The sequence below is a fragment of the Aspergillus versicolor genome (genome assembly GCF_001890125.1).
Source record: "Aspergillus versicolor CBS 583.65 unplaced genomic scaffold ASPVEscaffold_5, whole genome shotgun sequence".
NCBI lineage: Eukaryota > Fungi > Ascomycota > Eurotiomycetes > Eurotiales > Aspergillaceae > Aspergillus > Aspergillus versicolor.
The window spans coordinates 190,652-215,061 of record NW_024467528.1 but is presented as its reverse complement, the minus strand read 5'-3'; the positions used below and the strand labels follow the sequence as shown (position 1 = coordinate 215,061).

Sequence of the window (24,410 nt, the reverse complement as noted above, 5' to 3'; positions counted from 1 at the left end):
TCGATCTCTCATATTACGACATCCTGTAGCGTATTACGTGCCGTTGTGGTCTCCCAGTCATGGTATTCTGTGGCCAGGGGATTTAAGACTGAAGACTCTTCTCGCACCCTCGAATTCCCGGTTTGTTTTGCACCGCCCAAGACCCTCGACCATGGATTCTAAGACCGAGAAAGGCCCCAGAACCATTGAGCTTAGGAATAATGTTGACGTCGATAACACTATAACCCAAGATGTTAGCATTGAGGCAGACTGGACTCCCGAAGAAGAACGCCACATTCGACGCAAGTGTGTAGACCGTCTTGGGCTGCAAACAGGAGCATATACTGACATATACAGGGTCGACTTGATCATAATCCCAGTTCTGGCCCTCGCCTTCTTTGCACTCCAGATGGACCGTGGCAATATAAGCGCAGCAATGACTTCGACCCTAATGGACGACCTCGGCGTCAACACCAATGCCATCAATGTGGGATCCCAGCTCATGTCTGCGGGCATTGTCTTGACTGAAATACCGTCCAACATCCTCTTGCAGCGTTTCGGCCCGAAGAAATGGCTGTCGTTTCAGATATTTGCTTGGGGTCTTGTAGCGACCTTCCAGGCCTTTGTTCAAAACTATGCTGAGTTCCTTGCCACTAGGCTTTTGCTTGGACTTTTGGAGGGTGGATATATTCCTGGTATATATATAAACGCTTCCCGAACTTCCCTCCCTCGAACTCCCGGCTTTTTTTCGTCTCTTATCTGTCCTATACTTACTGTTGATCAGGTGCACTTTACTACCTCTCAACCTGGTACAAGAAATCCGAGACCAGCTCACGCGTTACGTTATTCTTCTTTGGCCAGATGTTCTCAGCAGCAACTTCCAGCCTAATCAGTGCCGGTATATTAACCATGGGCAGTAAGCACGGCCTAGAAGGGTGGCGCTGGATTTTTCTAGGTATGTTAGACAGCTCCCTAACGACCCCCTTATCTTACCTCTCATGCCTAACCCCCTGCTCAGTCGAAGGCATAATAACCCTGGCAATCGGCCTAGTCTTCGTACTGATCCTCCCACCCAAAGTGGGTGACGGCCGAGTTCTCCTTTCACTTGGCCGCTGGAGCTATTTCAGCCCCCGAGAATCACACATCATCCGTACTCGTGTGCTGCTGGAAACCCCCGAAGCCAATACCGCAGATAGGGTACGCATTACAGCGCGAGATGTTTGGGACACGGTCAAACAGCCGAAGATTATACAGCATTTCTTCCTTACGCTGGTCTCGATGAGTGCGCTTTCGGGGTTAACGAGCTATACCCCGCTGCTGATCAAGTCGTTCGGGTATACCTCTGTACAGGCAAATGCGATGGCTTCGGTGCCGATCTACTGCAGTATGGTCTTTACCTATACGCTGGCAAGGATTGGGTGAGTGTAGCCACAGTCCAGCCACAGGTTTAGAGCTAAAGTTGATTCTTCTCGCAGGGATCGAACAAACCATCGCGGACCACTAGTTCTGCTCGCCATTACGTGGAATGTAATCGCATACATTTGTCTTCGAAATGTGCCGTTGGATAGCAGTAAGAACCACAAGTACGGGGTTCTCATCGCGGCTAATATTGGATACGCGGCCATGCAGTATGTTCCTTTCTCAGTGGACTGACTCTCTTATCTACCTAGTCCTATAATGACCCATCTCACCCTCTATACTTAGTATTCAAAATGTTGGCTGGCTCGCTATTAACTGTACTAAACCGCAGGAACGGAGCGTTGCAATGGCGTATGTTTCCTATCTCTACAATACCAAACATTATTGCTAACCTATTCTACTTCCGTGCAGTGTTATAATAATGGCAGCAAACATGTCCGGTATCGCCGGCCACCAGATCTTTCGCACCGCAGATGCGCCGCACTATTTGAAAGGCTTGACCGCTATTTGTGCCCTTGCTGCGGCGTCATGGGTGCAGGCTGTTATTCTGAATATTTATTACTATGTTATGCCCAGCGACATGTCAAGGTAGGCGGGGAGTAATCAATCGAACAAGGGAGGAAAGGGTTTGATATAGCCCGATATGAGTGCTGTGTTAGAAGGGGCCCATGAAATTGGGAAAAGATAGTGACGGTAAACATACCTAACTAGGGGTTAAAATGCATCGGATGAAAGTAGAATTGCTGTTAATTATATGATTGGAGAATCATAGCAGTTCCCTGGATTTTATGCACTCTTGCCTCTCATCCTTCTTACTCCTATTATAGTACTCTTATCGTGCTATTGCCTCTCTTAGCTGTACTTATTTAAGTCTCGTCTATCACCCTAAAAGCAGCAACACACCCTGTGGTTGCATGTACCGGGTATAACTCAAGGGAATGGGTAAAGAACACCTCTGAATCCAATTCGTCTATTATAGCCCAGATAAACCCTTTATAAACTAAACTCCAACCGATTCCCCGCAAAGTCCCTCGCAAAGAACCGACTGGGGTACTCAACACCCTTTGTCCCTGAGTTCTCGCCCGGTCTATCGGCCTCTAACGGCGCCGCGTCTCCCCCTCGCTCATGGTGGTCCCATATCCGCTGCTGCAGCTCAAGTAGCTTCTCTTGTGACTGCAGCTTGAAGCACGGGTGGCGCTTCGAGGTCTTTGTCTCATTGACTCCCGGAGCGACGTGCACTTGCTGTCCTGAATCGCCGATATTGAACCTGCAATTATTAGAATGAACGAGCGAATAAGAAATGTCTTAAGAACCGACGCACCATAAGATGGTCCCTTTTTGGAGGTGGGGTACCGGCGCAGAACTGAGGCCCAGGGTTCCCCCGTAGAACGCCTCTGCGTGGTGGAGGGACTCCGCCGGGACGAGGACGTTAATGTGTGCGATTCCGGTAATCATCCTGTCTGCTGCGAATGACGGTGAAGTGCAATCAATGATGGTGGTTGAAGGGGAGATGGGATGGAGAGGGGCAGCTGGGGGTTTTGTTTGTTCCCCGCAATCTCGTCATCGGCGTCTGTCGGAAACGATTTCCCGTATTGCAACCGCGGATGGAGCTATACCGTTGGAAATCCGATTTTGTTGAGCCTCAGACTTAGTGCGTTATTTCGGAGTTGGTAATCCTTGGTGGACGAGCCTAAGCAATTGTAATAAGATCTGCGTATTTTGCGGAGATGCTCGTTAGCAGTTCCTTGTACTGGGACTCTGCTCAGCTGAGACGCAGTATCGCGCTGATTTGCCAGCCAGAGTATAGTATTGGACAAGTCTAGTAGTAGGTGGCTTACCAGGCCTAGACACGGTCGCTGTATGCCATGTGGGCCGTAAATATGCGGGGTGGTACGTCCGTGGCAGAAGAGCCATTGTTCTATTACCAAGTGAATGAAAAATAAAAATAAAAATTAAATATAAAAATAATTTTTATAGTAATTCCCAGAAGGACACAGTCGCTCTATTAAGCGACCAAAGCAACATTAATTCATCTATTGTAATGATACACTATGTGTCCGCCACCCTGGGAAGTGCGTCTTGGAGTCCAGTTGGGCATCTTGTATTGCATATCCCCCTGTTGTTGAGTTTCTGGATTTAAATGATGATGAATCATACTGCGCATGGTAGCTGACTGAATGGGAGATGAACCCCCCTACCGACAGATACAAGAACTTAGCCAATTGCCTAAACAGGCGCACCAAGGTCGTCAGAGATCCAGGTAAGCAGGGCCAACGTCGGTGCTTAGGCGATATATCTTGCAAAGGGGTGGGTAAGATACCTATGAGTCTACTTCTCTGCACAAGAGCTGAAAGACTCGGAATATACCCGTGTACACCAATATCCATAGTGAAGGACCAATCCAGACCCTTTATGATTGAATTGTATGCACACGAGCTTTTGTTATACTCTCCCATTCGCCATGCTTGCGAGGGGAGACGCTATCTCGGCACCGGGGACCACAAAGTCACAGATTCTGGCAGCCGGTGGACATACAAAGACTTTATATCAAATGATACCATCGCATGGCCGAAGCGAATCGGACTGGCCTGATGGACCACAACAAGATGCCGAACATCCGAGCGTCCGGTCCGCAGCCCACTCGGGATCCCTCCCCGGCCATCATAGCGCCTTGACCGCGGAATTAAACACTATGGAACGCCGGTTTGTCTCGCCTGAGGTGCCCTGATAGCGGAAACCCCCCGCTGTTAAGATGGATCTGGCTTTTTTTTTGTTGGTTGTGGTTTGTTCGGTATTGTTATGGCGTTATTCTTGGGCACAGTCGACCCACCCACGGGGTTTTTCCTGGAAATTGACCCACCGGCCATGCGCTGAGATTTTGGATTTATCAGCGGTTCCTAGCTGATAAAACAGCTTTGCGGCCCCTGAAGCTTTGTTGCTTGCACCGGAAAATAGACCGACCATGGCCCCGACCGAGCCCGAAAAGATCGGGGACGACAGCTCCGGCTTCGATGCCGAATCGGGCGGCATGCCGATCTCCGAGACCGAGAGGGATGAAGAGCTCGAGTTGGAGCGGATCAATACCTACCGTCTGCAGCAGCATGAGACCATCGGGTCGAGCAAAGGGCGTGTTCCGCGGGAGCAGTGGTTGCCTTTGGGCGCGGGGAAGCCCTACCCCCCTGACTTGCCGAATGTAGAAGCGTATATAGTCGAGTTCGAGGGCTCGGACGACCCCATGCATCCCCAGAACTGGCCGATGAAGAAGCGGTTAGTCTTTTATAACTGTAATATTTCAAGATACTAATTCGACTAGAGTGTTTCTAGGGTCCATCCTTACGTTTGCCGCCCTGGTGGTAGCTTATGGCAGCTCGATCTTCGCTACTTCGGCGCACGGCGCGATGGCCGAGTTTGGCTTCGGGACTGAAGTCGCTGCCCTTGGGACCACTCTGTACGTACTTGGATTTGCGGCAGGGCCGACGATTTGGGCGCCAATGTCTGAGCTCATCGGTCGACGGTGGCCGTTGCTCATTGGAATGCTCGGCTTCGATATCTTCATAATAGCTACCGCCACGGCAAAAGATACACAGACAATCATGCTTACACGGTTCTTCTCTGGACTCTTCGCTGCGAGTCTGATTGCACTCGTACCGGCTAGTCTGTCTGATCTGTTTGCCAGCAATCACCGTGGAATTGCAATCTCCGTGTACACCATGTCGGTCTTCTTAGGCCCGTACACGGCACCCTTTATTGGCGGCTATACAGCAGACAGCTACCTAGGCTGGAGATGGACGCTCTACCTTCCCGCGATAGTCGGGTTCTTTGGCCTAGCACTGCTGGTTGTATTCGCGAAGGAAACATACGCCCCTATCATCCTAGTCAAGAAGGCCGCCATTCTGCGCCGCCAGACCCGGAACTGGGGTATCCATGCTCGCCAGGAGGAGTTGGAAATCGATGTCAAGGAACTGGTGACGAAGAACTTTGCGCGCCCGTTCAAGATCCTCTTTACTGAACCTATTGCTTTCCTCATGACGCTGTACATGTCCTTCCTTTACGGGCTGTGCTATGCGCTATTAACGGCATACCCGATTGTCTTCCAGGACGTTCATGGCATGTCGCTTGGAGTTAGCGGGCTGCCTTTCATTGGCCTGATTATTGGTCTAATAGGCGGAGCGGCGTTTGTTCTCTCCTTCTATAACTCGTATACCAGGAAGCTGGAAGCGAATCATGGAATCCCGGTTCCAGAATGGAGGTTGCCGCCGTGTATTGCTGGTGGTGTTGCCTTTGCAGGAGGATTATTCTGGTATGCCCCTACTCACGCATTGTAGTTGGATGTTATTGCTAATGAGGCAGGTTTGGCTGGACTGGGTTTAGTCCTTCTATCCACTGGATGGCGCCGACTGCCTCTGGAGTGTTCGTTGGCTTTGGCTTGACTTCAATCTTCATGCAGGGGTTTAACTATATACTTGATTCGTATTTGAACTTGTACGTATACCTGAATGATGTATTTTTGCAATATTGAACCCCGCTAACAAAACTAGCGCCGCTTCTGCCTTTGCAGCAAACACGATGATGCGGTCTCTGGTCGGTGCCTGCTTTCCGCTTTTCACGCGCCAGATGTTTAAGAATCTTGGTATCCAATGGGCGGGGACGCTTCTGGGCTGTGTTGCTGTTCTTATGATTCCTATCCCGGTCTTGTTTTTGAGGTATGGAGCACGGTTGAGGAAGATGAGCAAGTTAGCGCCGAATGTAGAGAAGCAGGCTTGATTGTATAATATCATATGGACATATATTGGTTAGATATAGTAATACTGGCTGGGCCAATAGACTTCAATTTGAAAAGTACGTGGTCTTATTATATATCTTGTATTGTCATTAATTTATGTCATATCAGAGGTTTACAGGTATACTGCTCCAGTATTCCACCCCAGACATCCTACAGTTTGTTCTACAGCAGCACAATATAATCAGAGATTGTATGTATGTCAACTCCGCGGTCGAGGAAACGGCCCTCCAGCCGGAAAAACCTCTCGCGTAGTATCTATTCCAGCTATTTAATCCTTACATAGATAGCCTATCCAATACCCACTGTCCATCATACAAGTACGTACCAAAACTCAACTCCAACAAAAACCACAAACAAAACAACTTAGCTTACTTCTTCCCCTTGCACTCATCCTCGCCCTGCATGATGATACTCCACTTATCAGGATGCGAGAGAACCCCACCAGAAGTAAGCTCCCCATCCACCATCCGCTCACACTCACTATAAAGCACATGCACCCCATCGACGATATTCTGCATCATGATGTAGCGGTCCCACACGGTATCCTCGTTGCACCAGCGCACCTGCGTCCCCTTGTAGCACGTAACCTCCTCGCACTTGTTGGCCTGCAGCCAAAGCCATTTCGGGTCGTTGCCGTCCGGGTAGAATTGGTCTGGGGCGGAGGCGATCTCGTCCATCTTTTTGATTGTGTATTCGATACCCTCGACGGGGGCGTTGAGGGCTTTGCCCCAGCAGTTGACGCTGTGGGCGGAGGCTGTGCTTGCCAGGAGCGCTGTCGGGAGGGCGAGGATGGTGAAACGCATTTTGATTCTGACTGTGACGTGCTGCGGACGTAGAGTCTGGTTGATGGAGTTGAACAAGGTTAGAGGGGTTGGTTAACAGAGCGGTCGTGAGCGAGTGGAAGGTGAGAGATACTGGAGGTAACTTGGACTAACCTGGGTTCATATATGCTGAAAAGACAACCTATCTTACCAATGTTGACACTGTCAGTGAAGGAATAATCTTTCACACCTTCTATCAAGAGTAGTGGTGGCAAGTAGACACTTCACGAATAAAATATTCATCATATGGTTACTTGGGAAAGCTCACTGCTTGCCAGTTTAAAGATGTAGATATAAAGGGGCCTTCTATAGTGAAGTTTAATAAGAAGATCATGCACTCATTCAAAGTTAACCTGTAGAGATACTTCCACACTTTCTACTGTAACATTATGAAGTCTTCGTTTACAGTGTAAACAGGGAGGTGTCCTTGCCACCTTGATATTGACGAAGATGGTGAAGGCCATCAAGATCCTGTGTATACACTGGCGGGCTGGGAAGGGCTAGACTGGCGGTTATGAGCTTAATGTCCTTCACGACGAATCAGAATCAGAATCAGAATATCCCTGTCATCTGTATTCATAGTTCGTTCGGGCCTGGCCGAGGCTGGTTGCAGGGCCTGGTGAATTTGTATCACCCTGTTTTTAGACCTATAATATTGGAGGTGCCACGCGATCCCGTGCGATATTAGGGCTGGTCGTACCAGGGCTTCTTGGTGTTGAGTGGCTCGATGGTTGGTGCGGGGTTACTCTAGATTAACTTGGTTGTTTGATAAGTGCGTGAAGTTCCATTAATCAATTTTGTGGTCATTAAGTATCCTATCGGTATAGCTGCGCCACTTAGATCTGCGTTAGTCGTTCTCTGCATCTACGACTCGTGAGCATAATTCATTCATTCATTCATCCAGACAGAGATCGTTGCGGCGGTGGTGTAGACCATGAATATGAATCCTAGAGTCATCATGGCTATATCGCCTCGCTTCACCCATGGAGACTCCGCGACACCTTTCCAATGCAAGTATGCTGGGTAAATGTACACCAGGGGTACACACGCAAATGATCCAATTAGGGAAACAAATTTATCCAAGTCTCCTGCTCCCAGTGCGGAAATTATGCCACATGCTAGAACGGCACCGGTCCGGAACACGTTTTTCTTCCATTTGATGCTTGGGTCGCGTTTGCCAGAGGCAATCCCAAATAGACTCCCCTCGATGATGCGGACAGGCGGGAACAGCTGAATTGGTGTTCCCACGAGGATTGCAATGGAATACAGGAACTGGACGGCGTTGACCAGTTTGCTGTCTTGGGGGAGGTTGCTGATGATTTCGGTTTTGGTATCCACGCCGAATGTTGCGTACGAGAGGGCTCCAACTGCGGTAAACAGGGTTGTAATTATGAGCATGACTGTGTAGAGCAACCTATCGAAGCACTGCGGCTTCTTCATAGAAGACTGGATGGGAAGAATCAACCCAATGCCCTCGAACGTGAAGATGCATGACCCGATAGTCAAAGTAAAGGAGCTGGAGTTGAACAGTTCTACACCCGGAGCCAGTCCGCGAGAAGCCAAGCTAGAGATATCGTAGACGTAGATGTATCCAAGGCCGAAGAGAATAAAGGCATCAGCGAGCAGCGCGATCGGGCCCAATTTCGAAATATTCCGGATCATGGCCAAGGGGGTGAGCACGATCAGCTGAAAGATGATCAAACGGAACGTGGAGAGCGACTCGATCGTTTCAGGCATCACGGCAAGGAAGAACGCCCGGATATTTTCGGCTGTGAAGATGATGCAGGCACAGACAAACCCAATCTGGGATATAGCCACCGATCCCAGAATCAATGACCGAAGGTTCGGACCGGAGATCCGTTCGCCGAGGTCACCGTATCCACCGCCATGGTATTGCCTCCTGCACTGCAGCAGAAGATGGAAGCACAGCGTCGAAATCAAAGCGACCGTGACCAGAGTGACCGATGAAAACAATATTCCTCCATTACGGAACGCCTTTGGCAGAAAGATAATACCCGTCCCGATAAACGCCTTGAGCAAGGTAAAGAAAGTCTTTACGTTCGAGGCATCGCCTGGACGGACAGACCGCGTACGCGTACGCTTGCGCTTAGGAGGCCCAGGCCCTAGCAACGGCCGTCGCTCCGCTTCCTGTTGTGCTTCATCCTCACCCTGTTCAGTTTCGTCCTCGGTCTCCTCCAAATCTTCGCCGGCGAAATTGCCATACATGTCAAGGTATTCGAGGAACGAGCGGTGCAGAACCGGGTGGTCCTGGCCCTGCTGGCGGATGAAGTGTCGGCGGAAACTTCCAGGCTCGATGGCAGCTATCTCCTCCTCCACGAGGTCAGACTGGCGTCGGGGGATCACAGTAAACGTGTTTGCTCGTTTGTCCAGCCGAGCTCGCTTGGTTTTGGCTTCGATGCGGTAGAGGTCACGGTGGATGTCGCCGCCCTGTAGAAGCAGCGAGGATTGGGGTTCATGGTGCTCAGTCGAGCTCGACCCAGCTCCCTCGGGTTGCTCGGGGGGCACGGCATCTTCTGGCAAGGAAGCGGTGAACTGAGGATCGAGGTGCTGGGAGAGAATGGCCTCGTCCCGTTGGGGGACAGACTCGTTGTGAGAGGAGCTCAACGACGGTTCTGCCATGATTAATTATTGCAGGGAGATTTTCTCGGGGGTCAGAAATTGGAGAAATAATATAACGGAGCCACGACGGGCAGAGGGCAGGCAGGTTCAGGGTCCCATGAGGTCGAGTGTTGACGGTGAAGGTCTCGCCGGGCAGTTCCAAGGAATGACGCTCGATCTGGAGATGTGCTGACGACGGCGCTGCTGATTGGCTGGCGGTCACGACAACAGTCACCTGACCCGACCAACTGAGTAACTATGCATAAAAATAATGGATGGATTTATGGATAATGTAATCTGGAGGTGTGATTCGGGTTACGGCAGTAATCGTCTAGCTAATAAATTCCACTATCTTGGGCGACTCAGACTCGTCCTTGAACAAAACCGGGTCATACAAGGCCGCTTCTTCGGCCTCAGGCCATCCATCCGGCGTATCAGCAGACGCGAACGGGTCCAAGCGACGGAACGACTCGACGATTACCGCAAAGTCCAAGTTCGGCATGTTAAAATCCTCCCAGTAGTCTGCTGCCCATGACTGAAGCAGGATTCGCAGCGATGGTTTGTCCACGGCCATTACGCCCGCTACAAGCGCAAGTGTAACGTACCCGGCGCCAAATGGCCGGTACTGCAGGGCATTCTCGGCGATGGAGAGAGCTTCGAGGGCGAGGTAGTTGGCATCCCTCGAGAGCTCGGGGTCGTTTGTCCGCATGGCGACAAGGATGTAATTCATGTATAGACAAATGGTGATACAGATGCCGTAAAATCGTTGAGTGTGGGCATGGAGCATGGTCGGGGGGAGGTTGTATGGGTTTGGATGTGGGGTTTCGCCGGGATTCTCGATCTGATCTAGTTCAAGGCGAAGCAGGTCGCAAATGTTGCGCGTCTTGAAGTACAGGCTCTTCATCTCGGCCTGCAAGATTAACAGCCCAGCCAACCCGTCGGGGTTGGCTTTGACTCTGTCCAGGATATCTGGGACTTGGGAGAAATGTGTGAGCATCTGCCCTTCTGGTGTATGCGCGTCCAGGTCACTCTGCACCAGCTCCTTCCATTCCTTTGGGCTCAAATTTATATTAGGGTTGAACAGGCCTTCAAACAGCTGCGGCACGGTTAGTAAAAGGCATGCAGTTGCGTGGAGAATGCTTACAACTGGACCACGCAGTGACAACAAAAGTAAGCGCTCAAAGGCGTCTCGAGGAGCGCAGTTCTTCCGAGCTTTTAGAATTTTGGCAGCTCCCTCAGCGTGACCTGTAAACTTCAGGTCCGATGGGCCTATCATGTGCTGGTCTTGTCAGCGGTCGCCTTTCATAGCCAGCTCAATTACTCACTTGAACAAGGAGCAGGACAGATACAGCGCAGAGCGTTTCCGATGAGCTTGCCGTGACGGGATCATCCAGGCATCTCCGCAAAGCTCCCAGCGCTCTTGAGTATTTCGTAAGAGACTTTATGGTGACCTCCTTGCACGACGAAAACGACGCATGGGTTGTTACCATGGCATCAACAGCTGTATCCAACGCCTCGTTCAACCCCAGACGTCGCGGGATGAGAGTAAGATAACCGCCATACGCCCACATCAGATTATACCTCAAACTCGTCCCTGGCTTCATAGCCGCTACCAGCCCCTGCCCAAGGAGCATTGTACTGTTAGTTGGGTTGATAGCGACGCGACGAATGATATCCGTCCCATCAGGAGACGGCGTGGTGGTGAGATGACGTTTTGGAGACCGCTTCTTGACTATCGTGGGGCCGTCTTCCATGAACTTGTAGCGCTTTTCGCCGGCACCGACGCATTCGATTCCGCGGCGAGCGCATCGTGTACAGACGGGCTTGACCTCATCGCACTTTGAGATGTTAGTGCAGGCCCGCGGAGACTACGTGAGCCTAATCGTCTATCGTCTGCAGGTTGCAGCCTTGCAGCGAGGGGATGATGGGGCAGTGTGGAGTCGGCCAGCCCACCTTCTTCTTCGACTTGCGACAGTTGTCGCACCCTCTTCCGGACGGTACACCGGGCATTGTGATGTGCAGTGATTAGATATATCTGTGACGGAGAGGACTTCCAGCGGACGGCCCATTAAAGGTAGCGAGAGATGGAGAAAGATGGAGAAGAGCTGGAAACGAGCTGAAAAGCCCAACGCAGCGCCAAGAGCCGGGCTTGGCGAGGCACAGCCTTACTGATCTGCGGCTGTCAAGACCATGGAACGGCAGTTCTCGATTGGCGGGCGAGGATGAAGAACGATCTTAACTCAGGGGTTCTATTGGACAGCCGGGTGTCTGGGACGCCTGCCTGAACTCGCCTCTTCTCCTGGTATCTTATAGGCACCCAGCACTACGGTTTCCCGTCCGGGCGGCCTGATAGCATAACTGCATAAATGTTTCTCGTATTCCCGCTGACGATCTACAGTATGTGCAACAGTACAAATCAACAGTGTCTCCCTGAACGCCACTCAAAGACCCAAATATAGAAGACCCTCGACGTTCCAACGCCGAATACAATTTCGCCAAATTCCAACATACTCGAACGAACACTGTCTCACTCTATAAGTCTAACAAAAGCAATTCACGAAGATGCCCCTGCTGCTGCCGCCTCAAGTTGAATGTCGGTTGAATGGACCAAAGAGAGCCCCGTCACCATAATCTCCTCCATCAGCCGGCCGCCGCTGACACTGGGGCCGAAGAGATCCAGACGACCTGCCTTGCGTCGAGACCACGAAGGGTGAGGGTTAAACTGGGCCAGCAGGGTTCCGTTCCCATCCCGCAGCTCAAAGTCGACCACCTTCATACTCCGGCTCTTCCAGGTCAAAGGGGAATTTTGCAAGGTCGGTGACCGGTACTGCCCCTCCTTTCTGAGTCTGGTCTTGATGTCCACGGCAACTCTCTGCCCGTCGATGGTCACGTCGAGGCTAGTACTTCCTCGACTGGTGGCGGTTGCGAGCGGGCTGTTGGATGTTCTTGCACTACAGAATTTCATCTGTCGGTTCTGTGTCAAATCCAGACGGTAGATGACTGCGCCGCTGGGGCTGCCTTCGGTGATTCCGAGTACTCTCTGTGGCCAGCCGGTAAAGTCGATGTGGATGGATCGAGTGGGTGTCTGGGTATGGTAGGACTGGGGATAGGGAGACTCCGTATCACCGACGTTGGGGTATGAGCCCGTTGAGCCGTTACCTGCCGAGTATCTTTGCTTCATGTTGTTAGCATTTTAACCATGTACTCTGTTTGAATGGCGTTTGTCTGAGGCACTTACACCTTCCCTCTGGGACGCCGTCATGGCACCGAGGAAGGGAATGAGGGATGGAGAGTTGTCTGCCATTGTCGACTTAGTAAATCTAGCTCAGATACTTCTTGAGATTATCTTTCTGTCATTCTCATCTATCTCCCCATCTCCCCATCTTATTTATACTATCTCTGCCTCGAGATCTATATCCAACTCATACAAATCCGCTCCCTGATTGGCCAATCTTTCAGGTGTTACACTAAGCCACTTTCGGTCCGTCGCTGCGCGGGCCCGCGGAGTCTCACGTGCCCGGGCTGTTTTCATTGGACGGGTTCCTGGGTGCCTTGAATTCCAGGCGGCGGCAGATCTCGGAGTGGTTTTGTTTGATTCACATTTTGCAACTGACAAGCTGAAACCAGAGTGTGCGACAGTCGGCACATGTCGCTTGGATGGGAAGGGATCATCTGAGCACGCGAGAATGTGTACAGATATGCTCTGGACCTTGCTGCGCCCTGCTGTCTGGGTCACCGATCGGGCGCCAGGTCGCACCCGATTTGGAGTTCCTTAGCGACAGGGCTGGTCAGCACCTTGGCTCGGGTCTAACCGTTTTTGTCGTTATGTGCCGCCATCCCCATTTTATAGAGACACGCGATGTATATAACTATGGCTGGACCTAGCTGCCGAGAGACATAAGCTTCATACTCAGCGAACTCTTACTCTCACCATGGACCCTCAAACTGGTATATACGAGTACAAGGCGAGCCATGTACTCCCGATTGTCTTTGCCTGCGTGGTGGGCCTGTCCTTGTCCACGCATATCTACCAAAACTTGTAAGTCTATCTGGTGCCTTCTCCTGTGCTTTATTAACTTGTGCAGCCGTTATCGCTTCTGGAGGGTGACGTTCTGGATGTTCTGGGGTTCTCTCATTTACACCATCGGCTGGGTCCTACGCACCATCTCCAGCTACCACCCAGACAATGTCAACATCTACATCGCCGCCACCGTCTTCGTCTACGCCGCACCCCCGGTCTTCTCTGCCTCCGCCTATAACATCCTCGGCCGCATCATGCACTACATCCCCATGTTCGCTTGGCTGAACCCCAACCGCACCGTCCACTTCTTCGTCTACATCGGCGCCCTCGTCGAAGCCCTCACTGCCGCCGGCGGCGCACGCATCGCAACAGGCGCCAAAGAACCACGCCTCTACCGCAGCGGCGCAACCCTCATGGCCGTCGCCGTCATCCTCCAGTGCATCGTGGAGCTCTGCATCGTCTACGTCATCGCAACCCTCCACCGCAAATGCGCCCGCGCCGGCATGCTCCCCCGCAACCTCCGCTTCCTCTTCTACACCCTCTACGGAACCTCCTCCCTCGTGCTTATGCGCTGCATCTACCGCGCCGTCGAATCCCTCTACACCCTCGATCCCCCCGGAGTCGCGTGCGGTGCGACCTGCACTTACTTCCAGCGCCACGAGTGGCTGCTCTACGCGTTCGACGCGGCCCCCATGGTCATCTTTACTTTCTGGATTAATCTGCTGCATCCTGGGCAGTATCTCCCGCGTGACAAGAGGCGGTACCTCGATACCGACGGCATGACGGAGCGCATGGGGCCTGGCTGGTTAGACTCGCGGCCGAAGATTGAGACGTTCATCGACCCGCTTGATATTTCGGGTATGCTGAAGAAGGATAAACACCATACGAAGTATTGGGAGGAGGCTGTGCGGTGGCCTGTTTGTGAGGATGCGTTCTCTGCGGGGACTGCGTCGAATGTTCGGGGGAGGGAATTGGCTGCTCCTAAGCCGGAGGAGGCTGTTTAGTGGATGTCAATGCTATTGATCCGTTTTCTGGCTTTGGAAAGATTTGATGTTTTTTTTTATTGTTATTTTTTGTGTTTGTTTGTTTTGTGCCTGGTGCTGAGCGAACAATTGATACCCCGTTATTAGACTTGTAAATTAATCTGTTTCTGCGGATTTACTATAAATTAAAGATTAATATAGATAAGGTTGGTCTTCTAAAATAAGCTTTATGCTTACATTAAACTTGTTGACCTTGATAAATACAGTTTGGTCGGTCCCGCTTTAATCTCACTCGAAGGTAAATATATATCGCTGGACCAGACCACAGCCGTAACCCGTGAACCAATGTTCTGTAAAAAAAAGATAAACTAAATAAATGAAATACGGACACTTGTTGATACATTTCGAATACCGATAATCTTTTTTAAGGATAGGATCAAATAGAAACAAGAATAAACAAGAAGAGCGACCGAAATTGTACAACCGACATAGGAAAAGAAAGTACATGTCCAACGCCAAGAACAACCAACCACCAGAAACGAAAAGAGCGATTATAGGTCAGTGAGTAGGCTGGGTATCTGTGCTATACCGAATGCTTTTACCTCTCTGGAAGAGCACAGCCAGCGAGCCTACACCTAATCCTGCCGCACCTCAATCTCCGTATGCGCGTAGATCTTCCCATCAGGAACCAGGATCCTCTCTTCACTCGTCCGATCAAGCGCACTATGGATATCCGTTCCCACAATAGCACCTCTTTCGCGCTCCCGGTCCCGGCTACGGAGCGGCTGCATCCCCGTCCCCGAGCGATGGCTCTGATCGCGAACCTTGGAGAACCCCGACCCCGAGCGCTGTCCGTAGGCCCCGTACATCTTGTTGGAGGAGTACTCGCCGATAAGACGGGGGAGGAAGCGGGACGCGATGGCCTTGAAGGAGGGGATTGAGGCGGCGAGGATGCCGATGTTGATTTCGATGGCGGACCAGTACATGGCGCCGCTGATGGCCCAGGTTGCGTCGCTGGAAGAGAGCATTTCCGGGATGTAGGTTATGCGGATTATGGAGGACACGCAGGCGCTGGGTTGGTTAGCTTGATGTTTTGTGTCTTTGGGGATAGGGGTGGGTTGAATGACGTACAACAGACCGAGGGAGAGGATCAGAGCGAGGGCGACTTTTTGCTTGCGCGGCATTTGCAGTTTGAAGATTACTCGGATTGGAAGTGTGTAGGTGAGGAGGTCGGTGAGGATGTTGAGTGCTGCGTTCGCGAGGTAGAAGATATTGATGTTGACGCATTTGCTGGGCTTGATGGAGGTGTCCCAGGCTGCGGGAATGGGCCGGCATTGGAATGCTGCAGTGAGGACGTTGGCTGTGGCCTGGCAGCAGATGATGCCAAACATGATGAAGGACATGCGGGTCAGGTATTTATCTCCAAGTCGGGTGTAGAACCAGCAGACGGAGGTTTTGACGAAGCCGAGGCAGGCGAGATAGAACATGGAGCTCAGCCAGACGTTCTACTCCGGGTTAGTTTGAAGTAATTTAAGTTGACTGGGGTTCGTACGAATGCATATGGGATCATGTCTGCCAGGGGAACGTCTTCGATATGACTACCAAGACCGTGTTTGACAGCTGTGACCGTTAATGTGGCGTTTCAGGAACTGTGGGAGAGGACTGACCAATGACTGTGACAACAGAAAACGCCCACGAAAAGCCCTGGATTGCTTGGTTAGCCACAAAGCTTGATATAGACCAAGTGTCTTACGCATGCGAAGATAATAAGATCTAGAAGTGTCAGTTGGATCTCGGTTTGTAGCAGGACAGCCACTTACAGTCGTCGGCGCCCATTTTCTTGAGGACATAAATTCGAGCAAACAACCGCAAGATAATGACGAAGAAGGTAATCACCGCGAAGGCAATTGCAATCCCAATGACCGTTGGGCCCTGGGTTTCAGCCATCTTGAGTAACCAGAGTAGCAGATGTTGAGAAACGAGTGAACGGCTCTACTCAACCATGGGCGGTTTGGGTGGTTAAGGTAAAGGATAGTAAGGTCAAATAGAACTGACAGTTTTCAAGGAGCGCATAAGGTTCGAGAAGGGAACCTGAGACAGGAGTTAAAACAACTGCCCTCGCAAAGGCCTCTAAAGGAGCTCTCCCGCGGGACGGAGCGATCCCCTGTCAGTGATGGACACTTCATTCCAACTTCGCTTGTCGCCGTCTGTTCGCTGAATGGATACTGCCCAATCCTTGCGTCTGCCCTGCAATCTTCGTCTCCTGGCCAGGATGTTTACACACTAGTGAATCACCTACCACGGGATCGGGAGGCGAACTCGGCGCCACTGGACGTACAGGACTTTGCACGCGAGCCAAGTCGCCATCACTTCGACGTTGACGAGCCCCAGACTGGAGACATGTGAGGACAACCGGTGGGCCACTGACTGCGGACAGGATCCGTCCGACGCACTGTGACAGGTCGGGACCTGGCTCTGCGGGGGTGGACATGTTGTCGAGACTCGAGAACCACCAAACCCGCTGAGATGAAGGACGCTATGTCGGCAGCGCAAAGTGTAAAGCGCCGCAGCGGGACCTGGCTGAGATCGACATCAAGAGACTTTCTGCATGGTGGCCGGAAAATATCTCCTTTGCTAGGGCTTACAGGTGGCATTGGTATTGGTAGCCTATGGCAGGAATGAACGAAATTTCGCTGTTGACAGGTCTAATCGTGGTCATCGAAGCAGCAGTAAATGTCACAACATCCACTCGTCGAGGAGTTTTTCCTGCATGTGAGTGCATCACCAAGGCATGGCGCAGAATCGAGACTCCTGTCAAAAACGTTAGGGATCGGCTGGTGCCCAGACAGCCTGCGGAATCCTGTGTCAAGATACCCGATCCGTCGACCATTGCGGGGCGATGAAGACCATCGAACAAGGCCTCGAGTGGAACGGAGCGGTGCTGATCTTATACACAAGGTACGGATCCACCGTGAATCCGAGAAAGGCAGAAACACGCTTGAAGTCGAATACGAAGACAGGACGGGCTGGATGAAGACCCAACTGCCGATTCCAAAACGGGCTAAACGACCGTTGCGGCAGACTCGCCAGTTAATTAAACAAGCGACCATTCTCCGAGCCAGTGAACCTTGAGGTTGACGTGCTTCAGGGTTGTTTTCAGTTCTCGGCCCGAGCCCTCTCTGGTCGTGGATGTCCTGGCCGTCAGCTACAAATTCGCGAGAATTACCTAAAATTACTGCTGGCATTCTGACAGGTGTCAAGCGAGTCAACAAACTCTTCGTCCAGACAGTGCACAGACAACTGTTAATGTGAAACACGGCCCACTGCGAGCCTGCGCCGCACCCTCTGTCTCCGCACTATCAACGACTAGACCAGGAGAAGAAATTGACGATCAATGCAAAGTATTTTTTTGGCAGGTGTGGAGCCAGGCTCTGCTCTTCATTTGCTCCTCCAGCTGCCTTGTTTTCCTAGCCGAAGAGCGAATAGTAGCCGTTGTGATTATTGGGCTGGCTACTCCATACTGGCATGGCCGGGATTCTAGCCGTCCTGGCACTTTTTTCAAAGGGGAAGGAGGGTGGAAAAGGAGGGCGAACACCGAGGAGGCGTCGGTCATATCAGATCGCCAGCTGCAGCTGTCTGGGGCCTGCGGTGATACATCTTCTCTTCCACATGGTTCTTCTCTCGCTGTGACCACTGACCACAAACTGCTGCATCATGGGGCTCGGGGAACTGGTTCTTGCGCAGCTGACGCTGACCAATCTGGTTCTCGGCTATCTTGCTTATATTGTGGTGAAATTCATCTATCAGATCGTTTATTATCGCTTCTTCCACCCACTTTCGGTCTTCCCGGGCCCGTTCTGGGCCTCTGTCACTCGACTCTGGATAGCATGGCATAATGCGCAGGAGACGGAGCTTGCAGTGGTTTATGAGGCGACGAAGAAATATGGTATCGTACTTTCGCGTGAATTTTATTATTTGTCATGGCTGAGTGCTGACTGCTGTTGTCAGGCCCTGTTGTCCGGGTTACTCCTACGTTGCTCCTGGTCAGCGATCCAACAAAGCTGCCAGAGATCTACCACCGCAATGCAGACAAGACTGGTCACTATATCACCGGGTCATTCGGTGAGACTGAGTCGATCTTTAACATGAGGTCGCACAAGACACATGCGGCGTATCGCAAGTACGCTGCTGGACCGGTAAGATAGTCGAATAGTTCCCACGACAAAGATACTGAGAGTGGAGCAGTATAGCTTCTCTAGTGTTAAACGTATGGAGCCTCTAATTGATGTCCGGATTAAAGACTGGCTTGCCAAGCTTGACGAGCGGTTCGTCCGCAGCGGCGAGAGTTTCGACTTCTCCTGGTGGGCAGTGTGAGTTTTGCATTCCCCGCGGAGAAGGAAGGAACTGACGGTGTATAGCTACATGGCCTATGACATTATTAGTGAGGTCGGATTTGGCGCGCCTTTCGGCTTTGTCGAGAAGGGCGAGGACGTCGGTGGACTCATCCAGGGTTTCCACGACGGTCTGCCTGCATTTGGTCTTCTCGCCCGTCTTCATCCGTTCACGAGCTGGATCAAGACAACCTTCTTGAAGAAGTATATGGTCGCGAAACCCGAGGATGACTCGGGAATTGGCGTCCTCATGCGCTTCCGCGACCGCCTGATCGAGCAGCGCGTTCAGGACTTGAAATCAACCAAGGACTTCTCCCGGATTGATCTGCTGCAGACCTTCCTCGAGGCGCGGACCGAAGACGGCCAGCCCTTGACAATGGACTACATCAAGGCGGAGATCCTACTTGTACTCCTGGCGGGCGCTGATACTACCGGAACTGTTTTCCAAGCGCTGATCCACTACTTGCTCACCCACCAGGGCGTGTATGAGCGGATGATGGAGGAAGTCGACGCGGCATTCAAGAATGGCCTCGTCAGCAACGAAAACCCGCAGTATCAAGAAATCCTCGAGAACCTGCCCTACTTTGTCGCGTGCGTGCGCGAAACCCTCCGCATGTGCCCACCGGCTCCGAATATCTTCCCTCGATATGTTTCGGAGCCAGGACTGGACTTGTATGGAAAGATAGCTCCCGCGGGAACAGAGATATCTTGTAACCCCTGGGTGATACAGCGCGACCCGGCTATCTTTGGGAAGGACGCCGAGGAGTTTAACCCGGATCGATGGATGGATGCCGAGCGCACTAAGCTCATGAACAAGTACATGATGACGTTTGGGTATGGCGCCAGAGTATGCCTGGGCAGAGACATTGCGATGATGGAGCTATTCAAGGGACCTCTCCAGGTATGTAGCGTTTCTTATTACCCGGTGTCCTCACTAACTTGGCCAGTTCTTCCGCCACTACAAGCCGTCTCAGGTGCCCGGGAAGCCGGAAGCGAAGTTTGTGATCAAGGGAGGTATTGGATTCTGGCGGGATATGTGGATAACAATTGACAAGCGCCCGCTGGTGACGGCACAGTAATGTATTTATAAGTGTTGAAAGTGAACCAATGAATGCAATTTGCTCGTGGAGCCGCCATCTGAGCCTCGGCAAATCTGGATAGCATCAGCATTTCCTAAAGAAGCAAGTCAAATAGCATAGCGCCTTGGCATCTCGTATCGACGCCCAGCCAAGACAATACCCTACGCCTCAAAGTCTGATGGCGGCGCCTGACCAGGGAATGTTAAAGTGGGAGAAGCCCCCTCGATCCTCTTCTCATCACTCACATCATCCGCGCCATGCGATTCCTACCATCCACCAGCCTCTGGTGGCTATCCCTTTCCTCCCTCGCCATCGCGTCCGAAATCCCCTATGACGCGCAGATCGAAATCGACGTGCTCTTCCCCCGCAACGAAACCTACAACAACCTGACCAGCTTCCCAGTCGTGCTCGCAATCCAAGACGTAAAGTCCGCGTACCGCTTCGAATGGGAGATAAGCTGGACAATGTACAACGCGGCACCGGGAGCGCGCGAATTGGACTATACTAGCGGATATGGGAGCTATTCAAATATCGGGAATAACCACTTCCAGTGGTACTTTGATGATGTAGCTGTTGTGCCGATGATGGGGTATAACTTTACCAAGATGAAGCCGGGCCCTTATAGGCTTGAGTGGGAGTATTATACGACGCCTTGCACGAACAGGCCGCCGAATACGATCGTATATAATATCCGGCAGGTGATTGCGTCTGGGGTGCAGTTCTTTAGTGTTGTTGAGGATGGGAGTGGCTTGGACTTTGAGATTCCGGTGGACGAGTGTCCCGCTTTTGGTGATTTGTGGGCTGTCAAGGAGTCGACGTACTTGTATTGTCCGTTTCTTCGAGATAGTGATGATGGTGATAAGGATCCGTGCAAGGCCAAGTTGCAGAATAGGGAGCAGGTGGACTGTATCAGGGATTATCTGTTTGAGGGTACAAGGCAAGTGCCTAATAATGAGACAGAAGCCTGTCGTTCCGCGTTCAAGAGGGCCGATGTTGCTTGGTTGGAACCGTTGAGTGATGATGGAGATGAGGACGAAGGTAACGACGACGGTAGTTCTGACAATGACGACGGCGGTTCTGACAATGACGACGGCGGTTCTGACAATGACGACGGCGGTTCTGACAATGACGACGGCGGTTCTGACAATGACAACGGCGGTTCTGACAATGACGACGGCGGTTCTTCTGACAAACAGGACGACACCGAGGGCTATGCTGTTTCTCATCGGCCAGGCTTGTTTGGTGTTGCGGTTCTGGGGTTGTTAGCTGTGGCGGCCATGTAGTAATCAATCACGCACAATAAGGAGATGAATGATGATAATCCATGTTCCCGGGAGTTAATTGATACTTCCATCCGGTTTCCGAATAGAAATCCCCCGATAGTGACGTTGTAACAAGCCCGCAGCGTCGGAGCCCGAGCATCGGAACTCGCAATATTATATTAGAAGAACAGCCAACACCTAGACCTTAACCACACAAGTTACAACTTCAATGAAAGCCCTTCGAGCAGCAGATCGTACGTCCGGACTCCATTTGGAGGAGACTCCGATTCCCGAAACTGGTCCCGACGATGTCCTGATACAGGTCCATGCTGCCGGCGTTACACCAGGGGCCCTCAGGCTTCTGGAGATGGGCCGAGCTCGTACGCCGTCAACGGTGGGCCATGAGATTGCCGGAATAATCACCAAAACTGGGGAGAGGGTCCCTGCCGAACTCGCCGTTGGAACCCGGATCCGTGTTAATCCTGTCTTATCATGTCGTCAGTGCGAGTACTGTACCAGCGGACGGGAACATATGTGTGGTGAAGGGGCGATGATTGGTTTTGGGCAGTTTGGGCAGACTTCGCCTCTGTACGATAGATATCATGATGGGGGAATGGCGGAGTATGCCACGGTGCCGTACTGGAATGTTCATATTCTCCCCGACAAAATATCCTTCGCGATTGCGGCAAAGGTTCACGATGTTGCAACGGGTTTGTATTCTCTCGAGCGCGCGAATTTAAGCAAAGAGTCCGTCCTACTTGTGACGGCTGCATCTGGGACAATGGGAGCCGTGACCTTGCGACTTGCGCAGGAGTTTGGTATCAAGAAAGTCGTTCTCGTCGGCCGATCTCGTGAACGACTAGAGGTCATGAAGAGGCTGACGGCGGTCGAGACTGCAGTTGTGGTTACGTCGAACGAGAATGGGGAGCTCGATCAACCGACACTGCTTGAGAGCCTGCGTGCTGCTGCACCGAACGGTGTCGATGCCATAGTCGATTATTTGCCCTCTGGAGGACTAATTACGAAGATCCTGCCCATATTGAAAACTGCTGGGACGCTGGTCCATATGGGCTCGAATGTGTGTCCGTTGCCGGTTCCACTGGCTCTGGTGATGGGCAAGTGTTGGACGATTGTTGGGTGTCGGGGGCATGCTCGCGAGCATCAGAATAAAATTATCCAGTGGTTGACAGAAGGGAAGTTAAGTGTTGACGACTTGATCACTCATCGCTTTCCGTTCTCTGATGCAGAGAATGTTATCAAGCGGATCGAAGACCGTGAGGAGCCAATGTGGTTGACAGTTATCGATGTTACTTCGGAATCCTAGATTGATCTCTGGTGAATTGCATACATGGAAGGGAGATGTCAAAATGCTGGAACAACTTGCATTTCTAATCGGGCTATGCTGCCTAGAAGGTAATGTCTTCAACCATTTGCAGTCTTCCATTCGTCTCGTTTTGCAATTCCATCTAGCATACTGCGCGGTGTACCTACCCAAAGGCTTGATCAGACTTGTAGCGACATCTTAGTTATGCACGCTCCTCCACGCAAGCAATAGCCTTCCCCCAGACCTTGTATTGGTCGTAGTTTTCAGCATTCTCATCTCCCCATGCTAGGACCAAAGGGTGGGTAAGGATGACAATTCTGCGATTGTCCAACTTATCATCATCCTCCTCGAGACGATGGAGACGATGAGCGGATATGAAAGAGCGGCCTGATGAAATAATTCCAGATTGACCTAGACCAGTACAAGTCATAAAGGTATGCTGTGACCATAGTCGGAATGCAAGCTCTCCTGCGACATGGATGAGACCACGTAAGTCCTCAGTGCGTTTGGTAATCTGGGCGTCCCCAGCCAACGGCTTCAGCAAGACATGAACAGGCCCATCGAGGATCTTGTTGGATAGGCGGATGGCCACTGTATGTAGTGCGTCCTCAATAAAGGGTTGCCCGCTGGATTCAGTTTCGCATTTACTCAACATTGAAAGCGTCTGAGAACGCCACACATGGCTTACAGGTTCGTCTGCTACAAGGTAAGTCAGTCCTGGGTGATGAGCGATGGGTATAGAATTTCTCACCACATTGTCGTAGGGATTGGTATAGGGCGTCTAGCTGTCCACGACTCGGGGTGTTACAATACGCTCGCGAGGTTGGGAACACAAAGAACGCACAGCCGAATATCTCTTCGAATATGGCTCGCGCTAGTACAGCCTGTGAGAGCATGAAAGGTATTTTCTTCTTGAGAGACGAGAAGCGAGGACTGCAGTTTTGACCAATCTTCCTGAATACAGTATCCACCCAGTTGGGATATGAGTCGGTTCATCTCACTGTTCGATGCCGAATGCAGTTTGCCTATATCGTCCACCGCATAGTTCCTGGCCCATCCTCTGAGCTTTTCTTCGAGGACCACAAATTTGTCACGGACCTCTCTGTCTTCCATTGGGGCGGTTTCTTTCTTTTCTGTGGCACGGAACACGGCATCTTGTGCGACTCTGACCTCCTCCTGTAGTTTGGCGTTGTCACGGCGTATCTCTTGTAGCTGGCGATGTGAAGTTGCGAGTTTACCTTGCGTTACTGTAATATGACTAGCCTTTGCTTCGTTGTCATCAACGAGCTGACGCAGACGATTCTGGAGATATGTGTTATCATGATGTGCCTCTTCCAGGCTCGTCTTCAGGGATTCAAGCTCTCGACGGGATTCCCTTTCCCTTGCCATGAGGTAGTCGATGCAATGGTTTGCCTGCCTCAGCCTCGCTGATAGATACCCAATATCCCGGTGGAACCTGAAGCGAGAACCGCTAGACGAACTAGGAGAAGGGCCAGCCTGCGGAGTCGCGCTCGGCTCCAAGTTCATAATACGTCTTGTATCTGTATTAGGACTCTCATCTGGGTTTCGGAAAGCATCTATCTATTGTCGAGCCTGTAATGAGTAAGCGGCGTTAGAACTAGGGGCATGCAGCGTACTACCCTGCGACTATACTCCATTGCAAACAAAACGTGCCGTGTGATTGGAGAAACAGAATGCTTGGAGAGTCCTGAAATGGGAAATGTCTGGA

At 51.5% G+C, this 24,410-nt stretch overlaps 14 protein-coding genes across 14 annotated transcripts; 6 read left to right on the top strand and 8 right to left on the bottom strand.

The window, feature by feature from the left end:
• Positions 1-151: 151 nt before the first annotated feature.
• ASPVEDRAFT_887768 (uncharacterized protein) lies at positions 152-1,990 on the top strand (the record flags this gene model as incomplete). The annotated part of the gene is made up of 7 exons (XM_040818414.1): positions 152-285; positions 337-674; positions 764-934; positions 998-1,397; positions 1,455-1,607; positions 1,684-1,749; positions 1,810-1,990. 7 exons carry the CDS (start codon positions 152-154, stop codon positions 1,988-1,990), a joined length of 1,443 nt encoding a protein of 480 aa, XP_040667873.1.
• A 401-nt stretch (positions 1,991-2,391) lies between these two features.
• Positions 2,392-2,853, bottom strand: ASPVEDRAFT_52866 (putative glyoxalase family protein; the record flags this gene model as incomplete). The annotated part of the gene is made up of 2 exons (XM_040814711.1): positions 2,392-2,665; positions 2,720-2,853. The coding sequence occupies 2 exons, from the start codon at positions 2,851-2,853 to the stop codon at positions 2,392-2,394; spliced, it is 408 nt and encodes a 135-aa protein (XP_040667872.1).
• A 1,573-nt stretch (positions 2,854-4,426) lies between these two features.
• On the top strand, positions 4,427-6,162 carry ASPVEDRAFT_133435 (MFS transporter; the record flags this gene model as incomplete). Its single annotated transcript, XM_040807033.1, has 4 exons — positions 4,427-4,665; positions 4,712-5,698; positions 5,749-5,880; positions 5,937-6,162. 4 exons carry the CDS (start codon positions 4,427-4,429, stop codon positions 6,160-6,162), a joined length of 1,584 nt encoding a protein of 527 aa, XP_040667871.1.
• Positions 6,163-6,549: 387 nt separating this feature from the next.
• On the bottom strand, positions 6,550-6,984 carry ASPVEDRAFT_28724 (uncharacterized protein; the record flags this gene model as incomplete). The annotated part of the gene is made up of 1 exon (XM_040810145.1): positions 6,550-6,984. The coding sequence occupies one exon, from the start codon at positions 6,982-6,984 to the stop codon at positions 6,550-6,552; it is 435 nt and encodes a 144-aa protein (XP_040667870.1).
• Positions 6,985-7,890: 906 nt separating this feature from the next.
• ASPVEDRAFT_133024 (putative amino acid transporter) lies at positions 7,891-9,642 on the bottom strand (the record flags this gene model as incomplete). The annotated part of the gene is made up of 1 exon (XM_040806990.1): positions 7,891-9,642. One exon carries the CDS (start codon positions 9,640-9,642, stop codon positions 7,891-7,893), a length of 1,752 nt encoding a protein of 583 aa, XP_040667869.1.
• A 257-nt stretch (positions 9,643-9,899) lies between these two features.
• ASPVEDRAFT_168333 (Zn(II)2Cys6 transcription factor domain-containing protein) lies at positions 9,900-11,689 on the bottom strand. The gene is made up of 4 exons (XM_040808679.1): positions 11,575-11,689; positions 10,947-11,459; positions 10,766-10,900; positions 9,900-10,717 (listed from the first exon to the last, which is right to left on the bottom strand). Exons 1-4 carry the CDS (start codon positions 11,629-11,631, stop codon positions 9,953-9,955), a joined length of 1,470 nt encoding a protein of 489 aa, XP_040667868.1. The 5' UTR covers positions 11,632-11,689; the 3' UTR covers positions 9,900-9,952.
• A 214-nt stretch (positions 11,690-11,903) lies between these two features.
• Positions 11,904-12,975, bottom strand: ASPVEDRAFT_656082 (uncharacterized protein). Its single transcript, XM_040815819.1, has one exon. The coding sequence runs from the start codon at positions 12,800-12,802 to the stop codon at positions 12,176-12,178; it is 627 nt and encodes a 208-aa protein (XP_040667867.1). The 5' UTR covers positions 12,803-12,975; the 3' UTR covers positions 11,904-12,175.
• Positions 12,976-13,539: 564 nt separating this feature from the next.
• ASPVEDRAFT_62245 (uncharacterized protein) lies at positions 13,540-14,765 on the top strand. Its single transcript, XM_040815609.1, has 2 exons — positions 13,540-13,660; positions 13,707-14,765. The coding sequence occupies exons 1-2, from the start codon at positions 13,554-13,556 to the stop codon at positions 14,644-14,646; spliced, it is 1,047 nt and encodes a 348-aa protein (XP_040667866.1). The 5' UTR covers positions 13,540-13,553; the 3' UTR covers positions 14,647-14,765.
• Positions 14,766-15,260: 495 nt separating this feature from the next.
• Positions 15,261-16,572, bottom strand: ASPVEDRAFT_132551 (putative integral membrane protein Pth11-like; the record flags this gene model as incomplete). The annotated part of the gene is made up of 6 exons (XM_040806929.1): positions 15,261-15,696; positions 15,757-16,130; positions 16,178-16,245; positions 16,293-16,329; positions 16,379-16,398; positions 16,446-16,572. The coding sequence occupies 6 exons, from the start codon at positions 16,570-16,572 to the stop codon at positions 15,261-15,263; spliced, it is 1,062 nt and encodes a 353-aa protein (XP_040667865.1).
• Positions 16,573-17,223: 651 nt separating this feature from the next.
• ASPVEDRAFT_655988 (uncharacterized protein) lies at positions 17,224-18,105 on the bottom strand. The gene has a single exon (XM_040815818.1). It carries the CDS (start codon positions 17,868-17,870, stop codon positions 17,331-17,333), a length of 540 nt encoding a protein of 179 aa, XP_040667864.1. The 5' UTR covers positions 17,871-18,105; the 3' UTR covers positions 17,224-17,330.
• A 234-nt stretch (positions 18,106-18,339) lies between these two features.
• On the top strand, positions 18,340-20,095 carry ASPVEDRAFT_132884 (cytochrome P450; the record flags this gene model as incomplete). Its single annotated transcript, XM_040806972.1, has 5 exons — positions 18,340-18,613; positions 18,634-18,821; positions 18,871-18,995; positions 19,044-19,917; positions 19,964-20,095. 5 exons carry the CDS (start codon positions 18,340-18,342, stop codon positions 20,093-20,095), a joined length of 1,593 nt encoding a protein of 530 aa, XP_040667863.1.
• A 114-nt stretch (positions 20,096-20,209) lies between these two features.
• Positions 20,210-21,482, top strand: ASPVEDRAFT_655917 (uncharacterized protein). Its single transcript, XM_040815817.1, has one exon. It carries the CDS (start codon positions 20,353-20,355, stop codon positions 21,376-21,378), a length of 1,026 nt encoding a protein of 341 aa, XP_040667862.1. The 5' UTR covers positions 20,210-20,352; the 3' UTR covers positions 21,379-21,482.
• Positions 21,483-21,586: 104 nt separating this feature from the next.
• ASPVEDRAFT_28716 (zinc-dependent alcohol dehydrogenase) lies at positions 21,587-22,681 on the top strand (the record flags this gene model as incomplete). Its single annotated transcript, XM_040810144.1, has 1 exon — positions 21,587-22,681. One exon carries the CDS (start codon positions 21,587-21,589, stop codon positions 22,679-22,681), a length of 1,095 nt encoding a protein of 364 aa, XP_040667861.1.
• Positions 22,682-22,883: 202 nt separating this feature from the next.
• On the bottom strand, positions 22,884-24,208 carry ASPVEDRAFT_83617 (uncharacterized protein; the record flags this gene model as incomplete). Its single annotated transcript, XM_040817424.1, has 3 exons — positions 22,884-23,380; positions 23,433-23,555; positions 23,644-24,208. 3 exons carry the CDS (start codon positions 24,206-24,208, stop codon positions 22,884-22,886), a joined length of 1,185 nt encoding a protein of 394 aa, XP_040667860.1.
• Positions 24,209-24,410: the final 202 nt, after the last annotated feature.